At 36.4% G+C, this 16,078-nt stretch overlaps 3 protein-coding genes and 1 non-coding gene across 7 annotated transcripts in view; 1 reads left to right on the forward strand and 3 right to left on the reverse strand.

The window, feature by feature from the left end:
• Nucleotides 1–1,805, reverse strand: part of LOC105684835 (protein crumbs) — a 27,166-nt gene extending 25,361 nt beyond the window's left edge. For all 3 annotated transcript variants that reach the window (XM_012398493.3, XM_012398494.3, XM_012398492.3), the window contains exon 1: nt 1,562–1,805. In XM_012398493.3, coding sequence (XP_012253916.2) covers nt 1,562–1,586 — 25 coding nt within the window. In that variant the 5' untranslated portion in view covers nt 1,587–1,805. The remainder of the gene's footprint in view (nt 1–1,561) is intronic.
• A 947-nt stretch (nt 1,806–2,752) lies between these two features.
• On the reverse strand, nt 2,753–2,824 carry Trnah-gug. Its single transcript has one exon. It is a non-coding gene; the product is annotated as a tRNA-His (tRNA).
• An 8,578-nt stretch (nt 2,825–11,402) lies between these two features.
• LOC105684775 (nuclear envelope integral membrane protein 1) lies at nt 11,403–14,625 on the forward strand. Of its 2 annotated transcripts, none has more exons than XM_020851706.2 (8): nt 11,403–11,730; nt 11,823–11,932; nt 12,062–12,269; nt 12,361–12,527; nt 12,601–12,816; nt 12,963–13,087; nt 13,523–13,748; nt 13,991–14,124. In XM_020851706.2, the coding sequence occupies exons 1-7, from the start codon at nt 11,646–11,648 to the stop codon at nt 13,698–13,700; spliced, it is 1,089 nt and encodes a 362-aa protein (XP_020707365.2). In that variant the 5' UTR covers nt 11,403–11,645; the 3' UTR covers nt 13,701–13,748; nt 13,991–14,124. The 2 variants fall into 2 exon arrangements, with proteins under 2 accessions (XP_020707365.2, XP_012253827.2); XM_012398404.3 differs by having other exon boundaries at nt 11,406–11,730; nt 13,523–13,684; nt 13,991–14,625.
• Nucleotides 14,626–14,647: 22 nt separating this feature from the next.
• LOC105684748 lies at nt 14,648–15,959 on the reverse strand. Its single transcript, XM_048649788.1, has 4 exons — nt 15,664–15,959; nt 15,421–15,550; nt 14,991–15,307; nt 14,648–14,855 (listed from the first exon to the last, which is right to left on the reverse strand). The coding sequence occupies exons 3-4, from the start codon at nt 15,293–15,295 to the stop codon at nt 14,648–14,650; spliced, it is 513 nt and encodes a 170-aa protein (XP_048505745.1). The 5' UTR covers nt 15,296–15,307; nt 15,421–15,550; nt 15,664–15,959.
• Between the last annotated feature and the right edge of the window lie 119 nt (nt 15,960–16,078).

The following is a 16,078-nucleotide window of genomic DNA, read 5'->3' on the forward strand; positions in this document are numbered from 1 at the left end:
GGTCGTCTACACCTTGTAAATCATTGAATATTTCGGAGTAAGAAAAAATAGAATAAATTAAAAGGAGGTAAAAATTCTTAATCAACTAGACATTTTGAATAATTCAGAACTATACGTATGTAACTGTTGATTACGTGGCTTACGATTGACGACCGTCAACGTCGTTGCTATATATTTTATTAATAATTTAGTATTTGATTCGCGGCAAATACGTACATGAATCTCGTCGAAATACTGTTGCTTTACAAGTTAACCCAAGCGGAGTTAATTATTTGGCTGAATTAAACGGAGTTGAGATTCAGAAAGCATGTCCGTTGAAAAAGGCGTATAACAGAGGAAGAGATATTTCGGATTTAACTCGTATATTATACCTCATTGAATTCGCAGCGATAAATAATGTAAAACGAGAAAACATTAAGTACAAATCATCTTTAGCGCAAAATATTGTTCGATTAATGAGATACACAAGATTGGTAAAGAAAAGGTAACGATCGCCGGTGAATGATGCGGTTGAAGTTCATGACGTTTAACGCAAGGGAACGTTATTCAAGATATTTTTTTTGTTCGTCATTTAAATCTTATGAAAATTTCTAATAGTGCGTTACACATGTTTTGATACAAGGTAATCGCATACGTCATATCAGTTTTCTCTCTAATTGTAATTTCACAACGTTCTCGTCGAACTCATCCCATTCTACTTCGTCGTGAATGAGAAATAGCCATCTTTTCGGGATTTACAAAATTAAACGACTTTCATTGGGTAGTACAGCGTATTATTAATTATATTCTTCTTTCCGACGAGTCGAAATATACACACGTAATACTTGCGTAGGCTGGTGATGATTTTCCTACAATTCTTGACTATTCCAACTCGGTGAAATCTTTAAGAAGCGCATATACGGCGATCACAGGTGAGATGTGATCCCTCTCCAAATATTACATGATGGTTCATGAAAGAAAGTAAAACGGTCGGAATTCTCTGCGTGTTCTCATTTCTTCCTACGATTATAAAGCCCTGTACGGTGTTGAAAAATATTCATCGAAATGAATGATTCCAATCATTCTTTTCAAGAACTGATGAATGTCCACATTTTCATATCATACCTACAGTATCGTGACGTTGATCATAGTCACGAGATATGCGAATGGCGAAATTATTTAACTCTCTAGTTACTGAAGAAATTAGTTTACGCTATACATACAGTTGTGTATTCAAAATTTGGGAAGGGTCGAATATAACTGTATAATTCAGGTACGTGTAATTTTGCCACCTGTCAAGCAGTGTGTCGGTGATCAGAGTTGCATTTGAATAATCCGTTGGTATGGAATTTTTGTCTTGGCGATTGTTTGTCGGATTCTCATGACAATTATCTGAATCAATTCGATAATTCGTTTGCTTCAAAAAGCTCAGGCAGTTGCATAAAGTAAAATAAGGCGTAAATAAAACTTGAACTTAAACTTTGCGAGGCTGTAATTTATAAGCGAGGTAGTCGTCAGGTGGTTTCAGGTATGTTTTGAAGCGATGCAGGTAGGTATAGGTAGGTAGGTAGGTACAACTCACCTGCCACCACAGCAAGCACCCGCATTTCAAATGCGAAACTGATTTATTATTTGCCTCTATTTTGATGAAATCCACTCCACGAATTCACAACCACTTGTAACACATCGCAATTATATCTCCGTACACCGTTTTTCACCGAATTATTATTCAAATCTGTTGTAACAAATTCCTTGACGTATCCTTGGAGGGCTTCTTATATCAACCACCGGCACTACCGACCACGGAAAACTGGTGCTTCTGAATTGGAGAACCCTAGCCGCTTCACTCCCACTATCGTTCCAACAAATTCATCATTTATGTATAAAATTCAACGGTAGAGGGCAGCATTCTATAGACATGAGAGATATGAGCAATGTTAAAACTTTAAATATCGTCTTATAAAAACTAAAGGGATTAACGAAAGTCTCGATAGTAGATGAATTCTTGCTAAGATAATTACGACCGCTTGAACCGATTCTGAATGAAAAAAGAATTTACAAGGAACTCTAGTCTTTGTCAATTTTTTTCTAAGAATAGATTTAAGAAGATACACTCATGATATTTTTACCGTCAAACCAAAAGTAAAAAATACTAATCAATCTTCACTCCGCCGAAATAATGAAGAACAGCCAATAAATTAATTCAGAAATTAATTTGTGCTCTGAAGCGTATCTGATATTTCAAATGAAGAGTAAGTTTTCTCCCAATGAGTTGCGACTTCTGCTTATCAAGTACGCATCCCGGATTGAGTCACATATTTGCATTCATCTACCAACCATTAATTAGCACGGTCATACAGAGTTATGAAAATTACGTGAAATCACGTGAAGTCTTTTAGTCTTCTGAAATTTTCTGAAGTCACGCAATGCAGAGTCAAGTGAAGATGTATAAAGTGAACAAAATCACTCTGAGTCAAGTAAAGTAATTTGAAGATTCGCGTATAGTGATCTGAAATCTTTTGAAGTCAAATCAATTCACATGAGGTCCAGTAAAGTCTTGAGAAAATACTTGATCCGAAGTTGAGAAAAGTGACGTAAAGCGTTTTGAACTCAAATGGAATCATTTCAAGTTCTGCAAAGACAGCATTTACGGTGATTTCACCTGATCCCTGGTAATTGAGGAGCATAAAGGATACGACAAGGTTGCCCATAATGAAAATTAATTTATCGTGTAAAAAAGGAACTCCACCGTGACAATGTACGCATTGTACATTGCCGTGACCAGGATTCGAACCTGGGTTACTACGGCCACAACGTAGGGTCCTAACCACTAGACGATCACGGCTATCGGAGTAATATAAATTACATTGGTTTTAATGTCGTAATTCAATTGCGGCTTCGTGCCGTATGTATCAACGAGCATCGCAAGTGAAAGGTTCATGCTAGAGTCCCTAGAACGTTGACTGAAGATTAGTATTTTCAGTCAACACCTAGAATAAAGAGTCTGGCGAATACCCGTCTACTTTATGATTGGATAATTCGAACTCGCTCTCGAACATGGCCGCGTTTCTGTCGCACAGAGTCAGTGGATGTCCCCATTGGGCTTCCGTAGCAAGATCCCGCGAGCTTACGCCCTCTCACGGGACCGCCAACCACTTTTTTGAACTAGCAACCCCTGAAACCCTTCTCGGATTTGGGGTGCATACCGACCGCAGTCAATGTGATAATCGATAAATCAACCGGTCACAACCAGGAAAATCATTTCCGCATTTAACTTCTGGAAAGCGGGGAAAATATATAGGATTGTTTTAAATATGTAGATAATAAATGATTGACTCCACTTCTGAAATAACAGGAAAGTTTTCACAGATAATTCAAAACAAGTTTCACGTTCATAGGCAATCAATGTTAAAGACGAGATCTTTTAGACACAAGAATGGAGCATCGTTTTTTCGTACAATCCTTCTATAAGAGTCGAAGTTGCATAAATCAATTGGTGTTTTTCTGCTTCACGTTCAACAAACCTAAATGATAATTCAATTTTGTTAAGTTTGAATATACCTTGTTCAGTTACATCTATAAGTAACACAATTTATTTCTCTAATAAGTCGTAGCATCTACAATAAGAACCACCTGAAATGACGCGTTTCCAAACCACCTTAAATGAGGTAGCGCCCTCGGCTCGTTTCGATTTTTTTCCCAAGTGGAACGATCGCCGGAAGTACAATTTGTAGAATATGTAATATATTATATATTCTACATACTGTGCCGAGAGCCCTATGCAAACCACTAGCAGCTCAGCATCCCAAGTCCGGAAAAATAGAATCTGGAACATACAGATGGGAAAAAAACTAATATAAAAGATATCTGTGACACGATAAAGAGTAATACAAGGTGGTCTTGAATTGAGACATGGCATTTACATTATGAATTAGACAAATAAATGAGCATTACATAAATAAAAATCGTATGCATATATATGGACAATTAGAAATTACAAGGGACAATTACACATAGTTACACACAAAACATGTACATGAAACACTACATAAAAAACATAAAACACGAAACAGAACAAGCCAATAGATAATCATGATTTTTTTCAATCATTTTATAACTAAAACATCATTATCGAAAAATAATCAATAGAATAAAACAGTGAAAAATATGAGTCGCAACAGTACAATTTCTGAAAAGAGAAAAAGCATTTGTCAATTAATTGATGAAACACGACACCTGAAACATACGACCTAGTGATAAACATGTCATTGTTATAATAGGTTTAAATTTCACATTAGATTCCTGCAAAGTAATGACACAATTGTTAATTAATTTGTAAACTATGAAACCTCGAACATACAAACAAGTTTAAAAGACTTGTTATTATTGTATTAGGTGAAATTTTCTGCAAAGGAATAACCGTTGTTTGTTTAGTAAAAGAATTTTAGCTGCCAAAATGTCCATGTCATGATGTGCCACGACCTCCGCAATGAGAGACGTATTTTTCTGATTCCTGAAAGAGAAATTCGAAAAATGACTCAAATTTTCAATTGGGTTATGAAAAAGACGGCGAGGAACCGTCCGAATTCCCAAATTTGCATATTGAAGTACAAGGTATACGAAGCGCTGGTTCCTGAAAACAGAAAGCAAACCGGATGAGTTGCCAGAGACAGCCTGCGAACAACATCTGATTAGTATTAAAACCGAGGGAAATCTGGAAGAATCTTGAGAGTTCTTCGAGAGTTTGAATTCCTGAAATCAGAAAGCAAACTGGATATTAGTAGCCAGGGACAGCCTGTGAACAACATCTGATTAGCAATAAAACTAAATATCTAAACCCTAACATCTGTAAAAAAATTTAAATTAGTAAATGAAAACTGAAAATACGAAAGATTGATTAGGATCTGTAAGAAAGCTTTATCGATATCGATAGTCTGAAATGTAGAATTTCGATTAGTATCTTACGAATAATCGCGTGGAAGTCAAGTACCACGCACAAAAAATTGCGAAAGTACTTGATTCCTTACAATTGTTGCGGTTTTTGGGTTTAAAACGCATGAAGCGTTGCCAAGGATGTTTTAAGCGCCAAGCCCGCGCGCATACGAGCAGCAGCGACGGAGCTTGGATTTTTATTTCAAGTGTTTGAAGCGCCTTGCAAGATGGCAAGTCACGCTGGTTATCGTTTATAATTCCTGTGAAACATGCAAACACAACAACATGCAATTCCTCGTCCTCGCGCTATATACCCGCGCGAGCAGCGTCAGATTTGGAATATTGTTGCTAATCGGAATCGAAAAAATGCAATTTTTAATCGCATTCTACTATTCCAATTAGCATAGAGGCATGGAAGGGAGGAAGGTTTAGAAAGGATTTGTGGCGTGGCGGTCGGCGATCCTCTTCGACGCGAAGTCTTCGAGCTCAACGTACACCTCACTTCCATGCACCACGGCTGGTACGGAGAGCAATGCGGACGTATTTTGCCCATTCCAAGTGACCAGAAATATTACAGGGAAGCAAAAAACTCAATTTTATTTGATATGTCTAGTGGGGTTTGTGAACGTTGTTTGGGGAATGAAACGGATCTATTAGATCTCAGCAAAAAGATCTGAAAGACTAGGTGAAAAGAATCATTGGAAAAACATGAAATAAAATATTGTACGAAATTGAATAATGCAAATCGATAAACTCTACTCAATTGATCACTTGGAATTGCTGTGGAAAGAAAAGATGCACTTCCGATTTCTTGCCTACCCACTTAGGTCAGCCCACATCCCACCCAACGGTTAAAACTATGGTGACTTGCACACTCGCATACACACTGCACATACAATAAAAACCCGTCGCGATGCATGAATTTACCTATACCTGCCTTTCACCTATATTTATCCAAGAAATGATTTTACTGACGAAAACCCCAAATCATACTTGCGCCGGCGCAACAAAATCATTCCATCTCACTCACATCTCACATTCATTGCCGTGGTATCTCGTTCAAAGACTTACCGTCAACCTGTTATGTGTAAAAATAAAAATGGGCTGCCCATGCCCCGGCCAAAGCCATAATTTACTAAATTTTGAAAGAGTGTGTGTTTTTACTAGCCAAATCTCATTCAACATTTATAATCTCCGCATGACTTTTAATACCTTGATTTCGCAAGAATCTTTGAAAAATGAATGTCATTAGAAAAAAAGGAATAACTTTAATTCATCTCGTATCTATTTGTGTACTCAATGAAAAAGTTAAGGGCTGAAGGATTTGTGTAAGGGAAGAAAAATTCTTGTATGATTAGACATCCTAAATCTCGTTAATCTACATACGTATAGTTTCTTAATGTACTACAAGCAGTCTTAATTAATAAAAACTTAACGAAAATTCTTAAGTTAATTTTTACATTTCTTAACTATGGATTGAGATTCCTGACAGTTATTCTGTTTTGTCTTAATGCTCACCAAAAATACAATATGTGGTGAACTAATATTTTTCTTTGAACGGGAATCGAACCCGATCATGAATGGTACTCAGGCATATTCCTTCGAATTGTACCAATTTCAGAAGAGCGAACATTGCCAAAGAATATTCTTATCATAGTTAACAATTTTGGAAATCTTATTTTATTCATCGACATTTGATGATAATCTTATTTTTATTCTTAATCTATATGATGTCCGCGGTAGTTGCTTGAAGCTTAATCGGATATTTGAAGTAAACATAGAATCAGGGAGAAAAAAGAGAAGTTGAAAGATATTTTTGTCTATTTATGAGTGCCAGTTAATTAGTTCAAGTGAAGAAGAATTCAGAATAACTGAATTGATAATTGATGCAAGTTTCGTAATAAAATCGCAAATTGTACTTGTACCTATGTACATTTATTCATACTCTCTGGTGAAATTGATTTATTATGAAAAATTGAATGATACTATATAAATCGTGGACATGACGATGATAACAATCTACATCCATATCAATAAACATATACATGCATACCCACATACACAAATAAACACATACGGGGTCATCGGGTGTGACTGTACTAAGCGTACAGTTCAGCTACCCAAAATGACCCCACACACATACATAGTCATCGGGTGTGACTGTACTAAGCGTACAGTTCAGCTACCCAAAATGACTCCACATACATGGTCATCGGGTGTGACTGTACTAAGTGTACAGTTCAGCTACCCAAAATGACCCCACATACATGGTCATCGGGTGTGACTGTACTAAGCGTACAGTTCAGCTACCCAAAATGACTCCACACACATACATAGTCATCGGGTGTGACTGTACTAAGCGTACAGTTCAGCTACCCAAAATGACTCCACATACATGTCATCGGGTGTGACTGTACTAAGTGTACAGTTCAGCTACCCAAAATGACCCCACATACATGGTCATCGGGTGTGACTGTACTAAGCGTACAGTTCAGCTACCCAAAATGACTCCACATACATGGTCATCGGGTGTGACTGTACTAAGTGTACAGTTCAGCTACCCAAATGACTCTACACACATACATACGATTATGTATGTACACATAAATTTCCATGGATACAGATTATTACCACCATCGCGATAATTATGATGATTATCATCATTCATTTTTTGATCGTAAACGTACGTCGAGCACATTGACTGAGTGCGGAATGATTTTCTAAAATATGATTCTAATAGAATCTTTGGGAAATGAATTTCACTACAGAAAAAGGAATGTCTAATTCATCTCATATCTATTTGTGTACTCATTAAAAAAAAATTAGGGTTCGAAAGATTTGTGATAAGGAAGTAAGATTCTTATATGATTAAACATCCTAGATCTCGTTAATCTCCATACATAAAGTTTCCTAATTTACTACAAGCAGTCTTGACCCATTAAAACTTGACGATGATTCGGAAGGTAATTGTTCCATTACCTAGCTTTGCATTTGGATTCTTCATCAGTAATTTCATTTTTTCCTAATGTTAAGAAAAATACAATATGTAATGAAGTAATATCCATTACCTAACCATCCATTAAGGTTCCTTCTTTTCTTAAAGTTAAATAAAAATACAATATGTAGTAAAGTAATATCCTTGTTTGTACGGGAATCGAACCCGATCGTAAATGTAAGTCCGTCGAATCCTTGGAATTCTGATGATTTCAGAAGCAGACGAGAAAACGTTGAAAAATACAATATGTAATGAAGTAATATCCATTACCTAACCATCCATTAAGGTTCCTTATAAGTATGTAATTTCCTTCTTTTCTTAAAGTTAAATAAAAATACAATATGTAGTAAAGTAATATCCTCGTTTGTACGGGAATCGAACCCAATCGTAAATGTAAGTCCGTCGAATCCTTGGAATTCTGATGATTTCAGAAGCAGACGAGAAAACGTCGAAAAATACAATATGTAATGAAGTAATATCCATTACCTAACCATCTATTAAGGTTCCTTATCAGTATGTAATTTCCTTCTTTTCTTAAAGTTAAATAAAAATACAATATGTAGTAAAGTAATATCCTCGTTTGTACGGGAATCGAACCCAATCGTAAATGTAAGTCCGTCGAATCCTTGGAATTCTGATGATTTCAGAAGCAGAAGAGAAAACGTTGCCCAAGCATATCGTTTGTATAGTTGACAATTTCGGAAATTTCAAATTATTCATCAAGACTTAATCGTAATCTTATTTTTATTCTTAAGCTATACATGATGTCCGCGGCAGTTGCTTGAAGCTTAATCGGATAGTTAAAGTTAGCAGAGAATCAGGAAGAAAAAAGGGATGTTGAAAACTAGGTTTTCCTGTTCATAAGTTACAGTTGATTCGTTCAAGTGAAATAGAATTGATAAACAATAAATTGGTCATCTCTGTAAGTTTCGCAATAGAATTGCAAATTTCTTAATTGATTGAGGTTGCTAAGCTTCATACCTGATCCTCATATAGAAATTGATGCTATGGTAAAAAAACACCGTTCGAACGACTAAATTTTTTCTACCGTTGAGTGATCGATGCAAACGAAATCAACCACTAAAATTTATTTTAAAATCAAGAGATTGCGCGTGCCGATCGAACGATGGTCTCTACCGTTGCCTATGAGCCGCACACTCTCGCTTACAAGGTTGATCGATGATCGTTTTTTTGTTCAAATAGTTTATAATTCATAAACTATTCGTTAACTGACTAACTACTCGATTGGCTGACTGCAGAAAGATCATTTCTGAGATAATTCAATATTAGTGACTCTACAAAGTGCAGGTGCGCTATGCTGAACGGCAACCAAACCTACGATTACCTGAGCTAATAAAATGAATTTAAAATCTAAAAGTACCGCCACGCCACGGGAGATGAGGATAGGGAGTGGGTTACTAAAAACTAAATACGTACAACGACCCCGATGCCAGCGTTCACCATCGTGTGAGCTGGCAAAGAAATCGAGGAAATCCAACTGCTGGGACTCACCCACCGCTGCCGGTACCAAGACCGGACCCGATCTGGTTCCCGAGTTCGGGGGTCCCGGATTTTACCCGGATGTCTCTGCCTCCCTGATGACTATAGCTGTGTAGTAGTTTGAACCGTTGTGGGTTGAGTGTAGAGGGTTGAATGTAGTCAGGGTTATATGATGAGAAGTCGATGAGATGTTCCCACGAAGAACGATGCTATAAAAATGGCAAGAAAAAAACTACGAATAATGGAAATTTGTGAATGAAAGGAAATAAATTGTTGTAGAAAATTTAAATTACCTACATCTTCCACTTTATGTGCGTGGTTGATGATCAATTATTGACGAGGTAACTCTATTGGATGCAGCAAGAACCATTGTCTGTGAAGAAGAATTTCTAAAATTTGTTTAAAGAATTCCAAAATTTGTAAGAAATGAAATAATAGATACTCAAACTTCACACTTACCAATTTATTTTGAGTCTGACAAATATTAGAGATTTGGTTGGAGTAGCTATCGAAATCTTTCGGAAAATTCGATTTAGAGATTTTCCACTTGGCATTGACAGTCGACGATCACCCAGCAAGAACATTATTATCTACAACAAGATTTCAAAACTTTTATTGTAATGATTTTTGTATACACAAGCATCACGAACCAAGGAATTCGGAAAGAATCAGTCGAAAAACGATCGAATTTCACACTCACCATTTGTTCCCCTAAGTCGAGTGATCAGGGATCCGCTTCAAGATCCTTCTCAACTTTGTGCTGCAGGCTCTGAGTTCTGTAAGGCATAGAAGAATATGTATAAAAATCGCGGTTCTAAATCAAATGGATAATAGAATAAAAATCGCATGTACCGCGGCCCTAACCCAACTTTGAAGCAACCGAGGTAGACATAATATTTTCACTTCCATTCGGTTCTCTAATGCGCAGTGAATTTCGAATAAGTATGAACAATTGCACCACAAAGGCCAACAAATACGAAAATCAACGTTCAGATGAAAAAGAATGTTAATTCCAAATGGAACTATTAACGTAACGCGGTAGTTTTTGATGCGAAGCCGTTTGAACAAGTGAACGAGTCGAGCTTGGGATTCCCTAAGCAAGCGGAAGACGCCCGACCTCTACCGGCACAAAATTTCGCTACAGAGAAATTGAGAAAGAATTAATAAAATCGAAACTTACGAATTTACGTGGTAGGAAGAGCGGAGTTTCGACACGAATGCTCCTAGATATTTGTATCCATCAATTATGCACTTCGAATCGACCGTGAAGTTGCTCGAGTTGCGGCAAGAATCCAAAAATTATACACAATGGCTACCGGCTCCAACTTGTTGCGTCCAGTATCGCCACTACCGATATGTATCTTCATTTTCGATGCATTCCATTCAGCGACTTCATCCACGTAAATTAGCCAGCATCCTTCGATTGATCCTTACAAGATTCAGAATCCGTTTATCTGAGGTAGAATCAAATTCAATGGATATTCAATTTCCACTGATTGCGAGCGGAATAATCAGGAGTCGCGTCGAGGCGCGCTGTACCCCTCGACAATTACTGACTTTGATACGACGCATACACGTTAATAAAAGCTAGGATTTTTTGAACATCACAAGGTCTAGATTTCGTTAGTATTGGGTAGGGTTCAATTCACAAGGTATGTGGAGATCAACCAAATTGTCGACCGGCGATTTGAAGTACGACAAGCAAATGGCGGTAAGCGCCAGCGTTCTGTGAGGTGTCCCTAATACCAATCTTTAGTTAACGCTAATGGGTCCCCACTATATGATAATCAAAGATGCTCTGCATTACCTATAACGCCGATGATGTATATCCATGGAGGTATATCGGCGCTTATGCAGTAGGGAACGCCGACACTCAGTCAGTTGGATTCCCTTCCGAGATTCCGCAGATCAGTCCCTTTTGGTGCTGTATAACTCCAAGTAGAAGCACTCAATGAATTTATTATAGATCGACAATATGCATTTGAACATTATTCGTTTGTTTTTTCGATATATTGAGAAAAAGAACACTGCGTTCGAACCCACGAAAAAGTATCGAGTTGGTCGAGGGTCGCTGCGATTGTTCCGGTTGATATATCGTCACTCGAAGATTCAAACACGCTTATGTCGCATTGCAAGAAGCAACGTTCTTTGCGTTTATATGGACGCTTTGTGGAGTTGATGTGAATCGTGACGAGGATAGTGCTAAATAATACCTAAAAGTAGAAAATTTATATTAAAAATGAAAATCCTCATAATAGTCCCTGTTTTAATAATACACTATGCATGTGCATCTTCTGCATCATACATACAACCTCGGGGCACAGGTAAATTTATGGACTACTAACCTCTACTTTTATTTACAAACTTGAACTTATTGTTAGCTCATTCATTAATCGACTACCACATGCACTTTCAGTAACTTACATGGAAGATGGTTTCCACATAGAGAAGCAAATATCAGGACTCCATATTTATTGCTATAAGGGAAAGATGAAGTACCTCTTTCATATATGGCAAACCGTACTGGTGAGATAAATATAGCTAAAATTTGGTTTTGAATCAACAGAAAAGCTTACCTCATAGATCGATCATCAGTAGTAGTGACATCAGATTTCATAAATTGCATTTTTGTTTAGAATTATTTCATAATTTCAGATGAACCTTGACGTAGATGGTGAATCATACGGGCAGTATGATGGAAAATCAGCTGCTGAAGTAGCACAAAAATATGAAGAACTTCGGACATCCTGGAGCTTAAATTTGTTCAACACAAAAAAAAAAGAAATCAAACTTAATCCATTCCAGCAAACTTGCATCGGAATTGAGACCAGTCATGTTTACCGTATAACTCTAAAATCTATAGGTCAGTAAGAATGCATATTTGTACTTGACCAAGTATTAGACCCAGAAATGTCGTACAACTCAATTTAACTACAGAATCTCTATTTCATTAGGAATTGACTTTTGGAAAGTAACTTTATTGATTCTGGGAATCATAGTATTTTTGTTTGCAAAAAAATTGAGCTATGATCCAATATTTTATTATATATGTGGGATCACGCTTGGTGTTACAACGTCTCTATTGATACTGATATACCTCATCAGCAAATTGCTTCCCAAAGTGAGTATATCTTTTATATTTTAAACTTTCATTCATTACTAGAATATATTCCATTCCCATATATCTCATATAGGGTAAAACCATGTATCTACTAGCAGCTGGTGGTTGGACAGTAAGCCTTTATCTTGGACAATTGATCTGGGAAAATGCTCAAATGATTGCTGTGCAGTATCGAGAATATGTAATTTGGTATATAATTATCACGTCGTTAATAAGCTTTGTGGTTTGTTATCGGTTCGGCCCAGTTACAAACAAACGCACCAAAACTATTATACAGTGGTTCCTTCAGGTGAGTAACAGAAATAGAGAGGTAAAAGATAAATTTTATTCATGAAACTGTACTGTTTCGTGATGTGCGTTCACGTCTTATTGCCAGTTCTTGTTTTTCAATCGGATGCTTTTTTAGCGGTACATCGGTTTATTTCAAAATTTCAGGCCTCAAGTTTTGTAATGATATACTGCAGCAGTCACTTCGATGAAGCTGCTGTTGGAATTTGTATATTGTTGGTCATTGGGTACAACTTTCCACATTCTTTCGTACGTAAGGGAAAATCTTATTGGTGAGTTGCGATAAATTATGCATTAGTTACGTCTTGCTTCTCAAAAGAATATTTCGTTTACTGTCGTGACCGTTTTCATCATATTTTTAAACTCAAGCACTATGACAATACTGAAGTACATGTTTTTTTATATGATGTGTAATTTAGCATGTTCTGTTTTTTTTTGTCTTTGGCTTTTTATTGTTTTGTTTTAGAACGAGCTTATTCTGATTGGATTCATGAAACATATCACGGTTATAATGACTAGAGAATTATTGTTAAGATGCAATTTTGTACATTTTTTAATAAAACGGGATATGAAAATAAAACATTTTACTTACACTTCATTTAACTGCACCAACAAAGTTTTGTTACAGTCTAGTAAATGTTATTAACTAGAAAAAGTCTGAAGAGCTCAATATATATTTTTTTTCCTTGCAATTTCTTGTCTGGCAGGAAAGCGAAGTTTCCGCAACGGCGAAAGTTGCTGACAGAAGACGAATATCATGAAGAGGGTATGCGGGAAACTGAGCATGCATTGAGCAATTTGAGAGAATATTGCTCAAGTCCTGAATGCAACCAGTGGAAGACCGTCTTGAGGCTCAATGACCCCATCAGGTTTTTTTTTCGTTAATTTTTGTTAGTACGTAACCCAGATGAGTAAGAAGACGACATCCATAAGGCTAGTAATCCATTTGATCTCAATTAGATTAATTGATTCAAAATTTCAATTTTCATCTTTTCAGAAGTGCAGAAGCAAACTAGAAATTACTGAACTTTACACCTGTGAACTTAGTTTGGTGTACTAATGGTGATGCCGTGATACATATCTGACTGAAATTGCCCTCTCATAGCTTTATCATCTTAAATTAGTCATATTTCCAATTGGTACCTTAAACCGGTTTTCTTTTCTTTTGATTATAGGTTCGCTAACTTTATGGAAGGTAATTCACATCTTGCAGACAACGAAGTACTGCAGTACGAAACTGAAACTACATACTCGCAGGAAGAATGTGAGTATACTGACGATGAAGACTATCTACAACTGACCGATTAGAAATGAAGCTCAATGCCAAAAAAGTCGTGAATCAAACGCATCGTTCCTGAATGAAACTTCAAGCAGCTGCACCGGGTCTAAATTATATGCTAACTTTTAATCGCAAGAGAGATAAAATATTTTCTCAACTACTACGGAGATCACCAAATTCACAGTGTTCAAAAAATGTAAATATTAGTACATAGTTCCTTTTTGTCGCTCAACATATGTTATTGATTTTACACCTTTGGAATAATATGATAATTATATTAATAGAAAAAAATGGATTCTTCCATACATGATACTCATATTGAGATAGGTCATTAAATTTCCGATAATATTCCAAGCAGAGGCGTTAGGAAAACCATTCTTTCGTGACCTCAGTTTTTAATTCGATTGACTAACTCTGATTTGCCAAACAGTCTTAAAAATACTTAACATCGTGTTGTGACTTAGAAATACACTCGTAATTTAATATTTATTGTCAATTCATGGTTCTAATAAAATGAATTTCTATTCGAAATTTATCTATGATTCCAACATATTCAGTGCCTTGGCAATCTCGGAAACAGAACCAATCCTTCGTTTTCGTCTATGCTTGGATGTTTGAAAAAGAGTTCTCGTAATAGTATCCCTTCTAAGGTAGGTTCATCTAAATCATGTTTGCTTTTCACCTGGGTATTTCTCAAAGGTCCAAGTGACTCTGAATTTACATCAAACATGTTCAATCTGGGTCCTGCTTCTGTAGCATGTCTAAAATAAGTAAGAACTGTATGTATACATGTCATTCTATTATGAAGCATTCCCTATTCATCTACATAACGCAAAAGATTTGAATGATCATCAAAAAAAGGCTTCCCCTTGATCGATTCTTTTCATGGTGCTTACAAATGTGCCTTTTCAGTTTGACAGTCTCTATCGCACTTTTGAGGACATTGATTTTTCATTAGCTGATTCTCGAACAGTAGCTTCTCTATATCATCGCTTTTTTTTATTTTATCTATTTTAGCTTCAAGGATTTGTGTTTTCATTTGTTGCTTGACTAATGCATCTTCCAGGAATATCTTGTCATTGAGCAAATCTTTGACAGTTTCAATTAATCTCGTGGACTGATTTTCCAACGCCATTATTTGTTCTGTTAGAAGTTTTAACGAATGGGACGTCTGTAGTTTAAGCTTGCTCATTTCAGTCATTTTATGTGATAGCTGCAAATTTATTGTGAAACATTAAAATAATTAAATGCCAAATCACATTAGCAAACTTTGAATGCAGACGCCGATCACTAATAAGAAAAATTGGCTTGTTTCTGAAACAGTACCTGCGATCTTAACTTGTTTTTATCATCTTCGTACTGATTGTTCAATAGTTGGTACTGATTCCGTAAGGCTTCATTCTCCGCCGTACTGACTGCAAGGTCAGCTGCTACTCTATGTTTTTCTTGCGTGCATCTGAATCAAGAAGAGATAAATTTGAGAGGTGCAGTTTAGAGAAATACTAAAGCTTGAATCTTCCAGTATAATAACTCAGAGGATGCAAGATACTAAAACTGTTATTCTTTCACCTTGCAAGTTCAGAAATGAGTTGTGTGATTTTCTTTCGATCTGCAGGACACAGATCTTGAATGTGTGTTGCAGAAGTTTCATTACCATCTCCTCTGCATTTGGGGCAACCTACTCTTCCTGTTTGCTCTTGGGACTCATCTAGCTTGGCAGTGTAACAATGATTGGATATTTATTAATCTACTTATGCATATGTATGGCATTAGCAGGTGCAGCACAACATAAGGATTTTGGTTGAACTACAATTGATTTTTGATTATGATTAAACTCTTACAATTCCAATCCACATACCTTCATCCATTTGATTTTTGAGAAATTCTTCTCTGGCGAGTTTTAAAGTTTTTTGTTTTAATCTTGCCATCCTGTATGCATTCAATGATAATAAGTGCACATGAATCAAATGTCAAAACTGACATA

This window comes from Athalia rosae, chromosome 2, assembly GCF_917208135.1.
Source record: "Athalia rosae chromosome 2, iyAthRosa1.1, whole genome shotgun sequence".
NCBI classification, from domain to species: Eukaryota; Metazoa; Arthropoda; class Insecta; order Hymenoptera; family Athaliidae; genus Athalia; species Athalia rosae.

Coding starts and splice junctions, on each gene's coding strand:
- LOC105684775 (XM_012398404.3), top strand. CDS start 11,646: ATGAAAATCCTCATAATAGTCCCTGTTTTAATAATACACTATGCATGT. Junction 12,528..12,600: donor TCAGCAAATTGCTTCCCAAA/GTGAGTATATCT, acceptor TATCTCATATAG/GGTAAAACCATGTATCTACT. Junction 13,685..13,990: donor AGGCTCAATGACCCCATCAG/GTTTTTTTTTCG, acceptor TTTTGATTATAG/GTTCGCTAACTTTATGGAAG.
- LOC105684748 (XM_048649788.1), bottom strand. CDS start 15,295: ATGACTGAAATGAGCAAGCTTAAACTACAGACGTCCCATTCGTTAAAA. Junction 14,856..14,990: donor CAAACTGAAAAGGCACATTT/GTAAGCACCATG, acceptor TACTTATTTTAG/ACATGCTACAGAAGCAGGAC.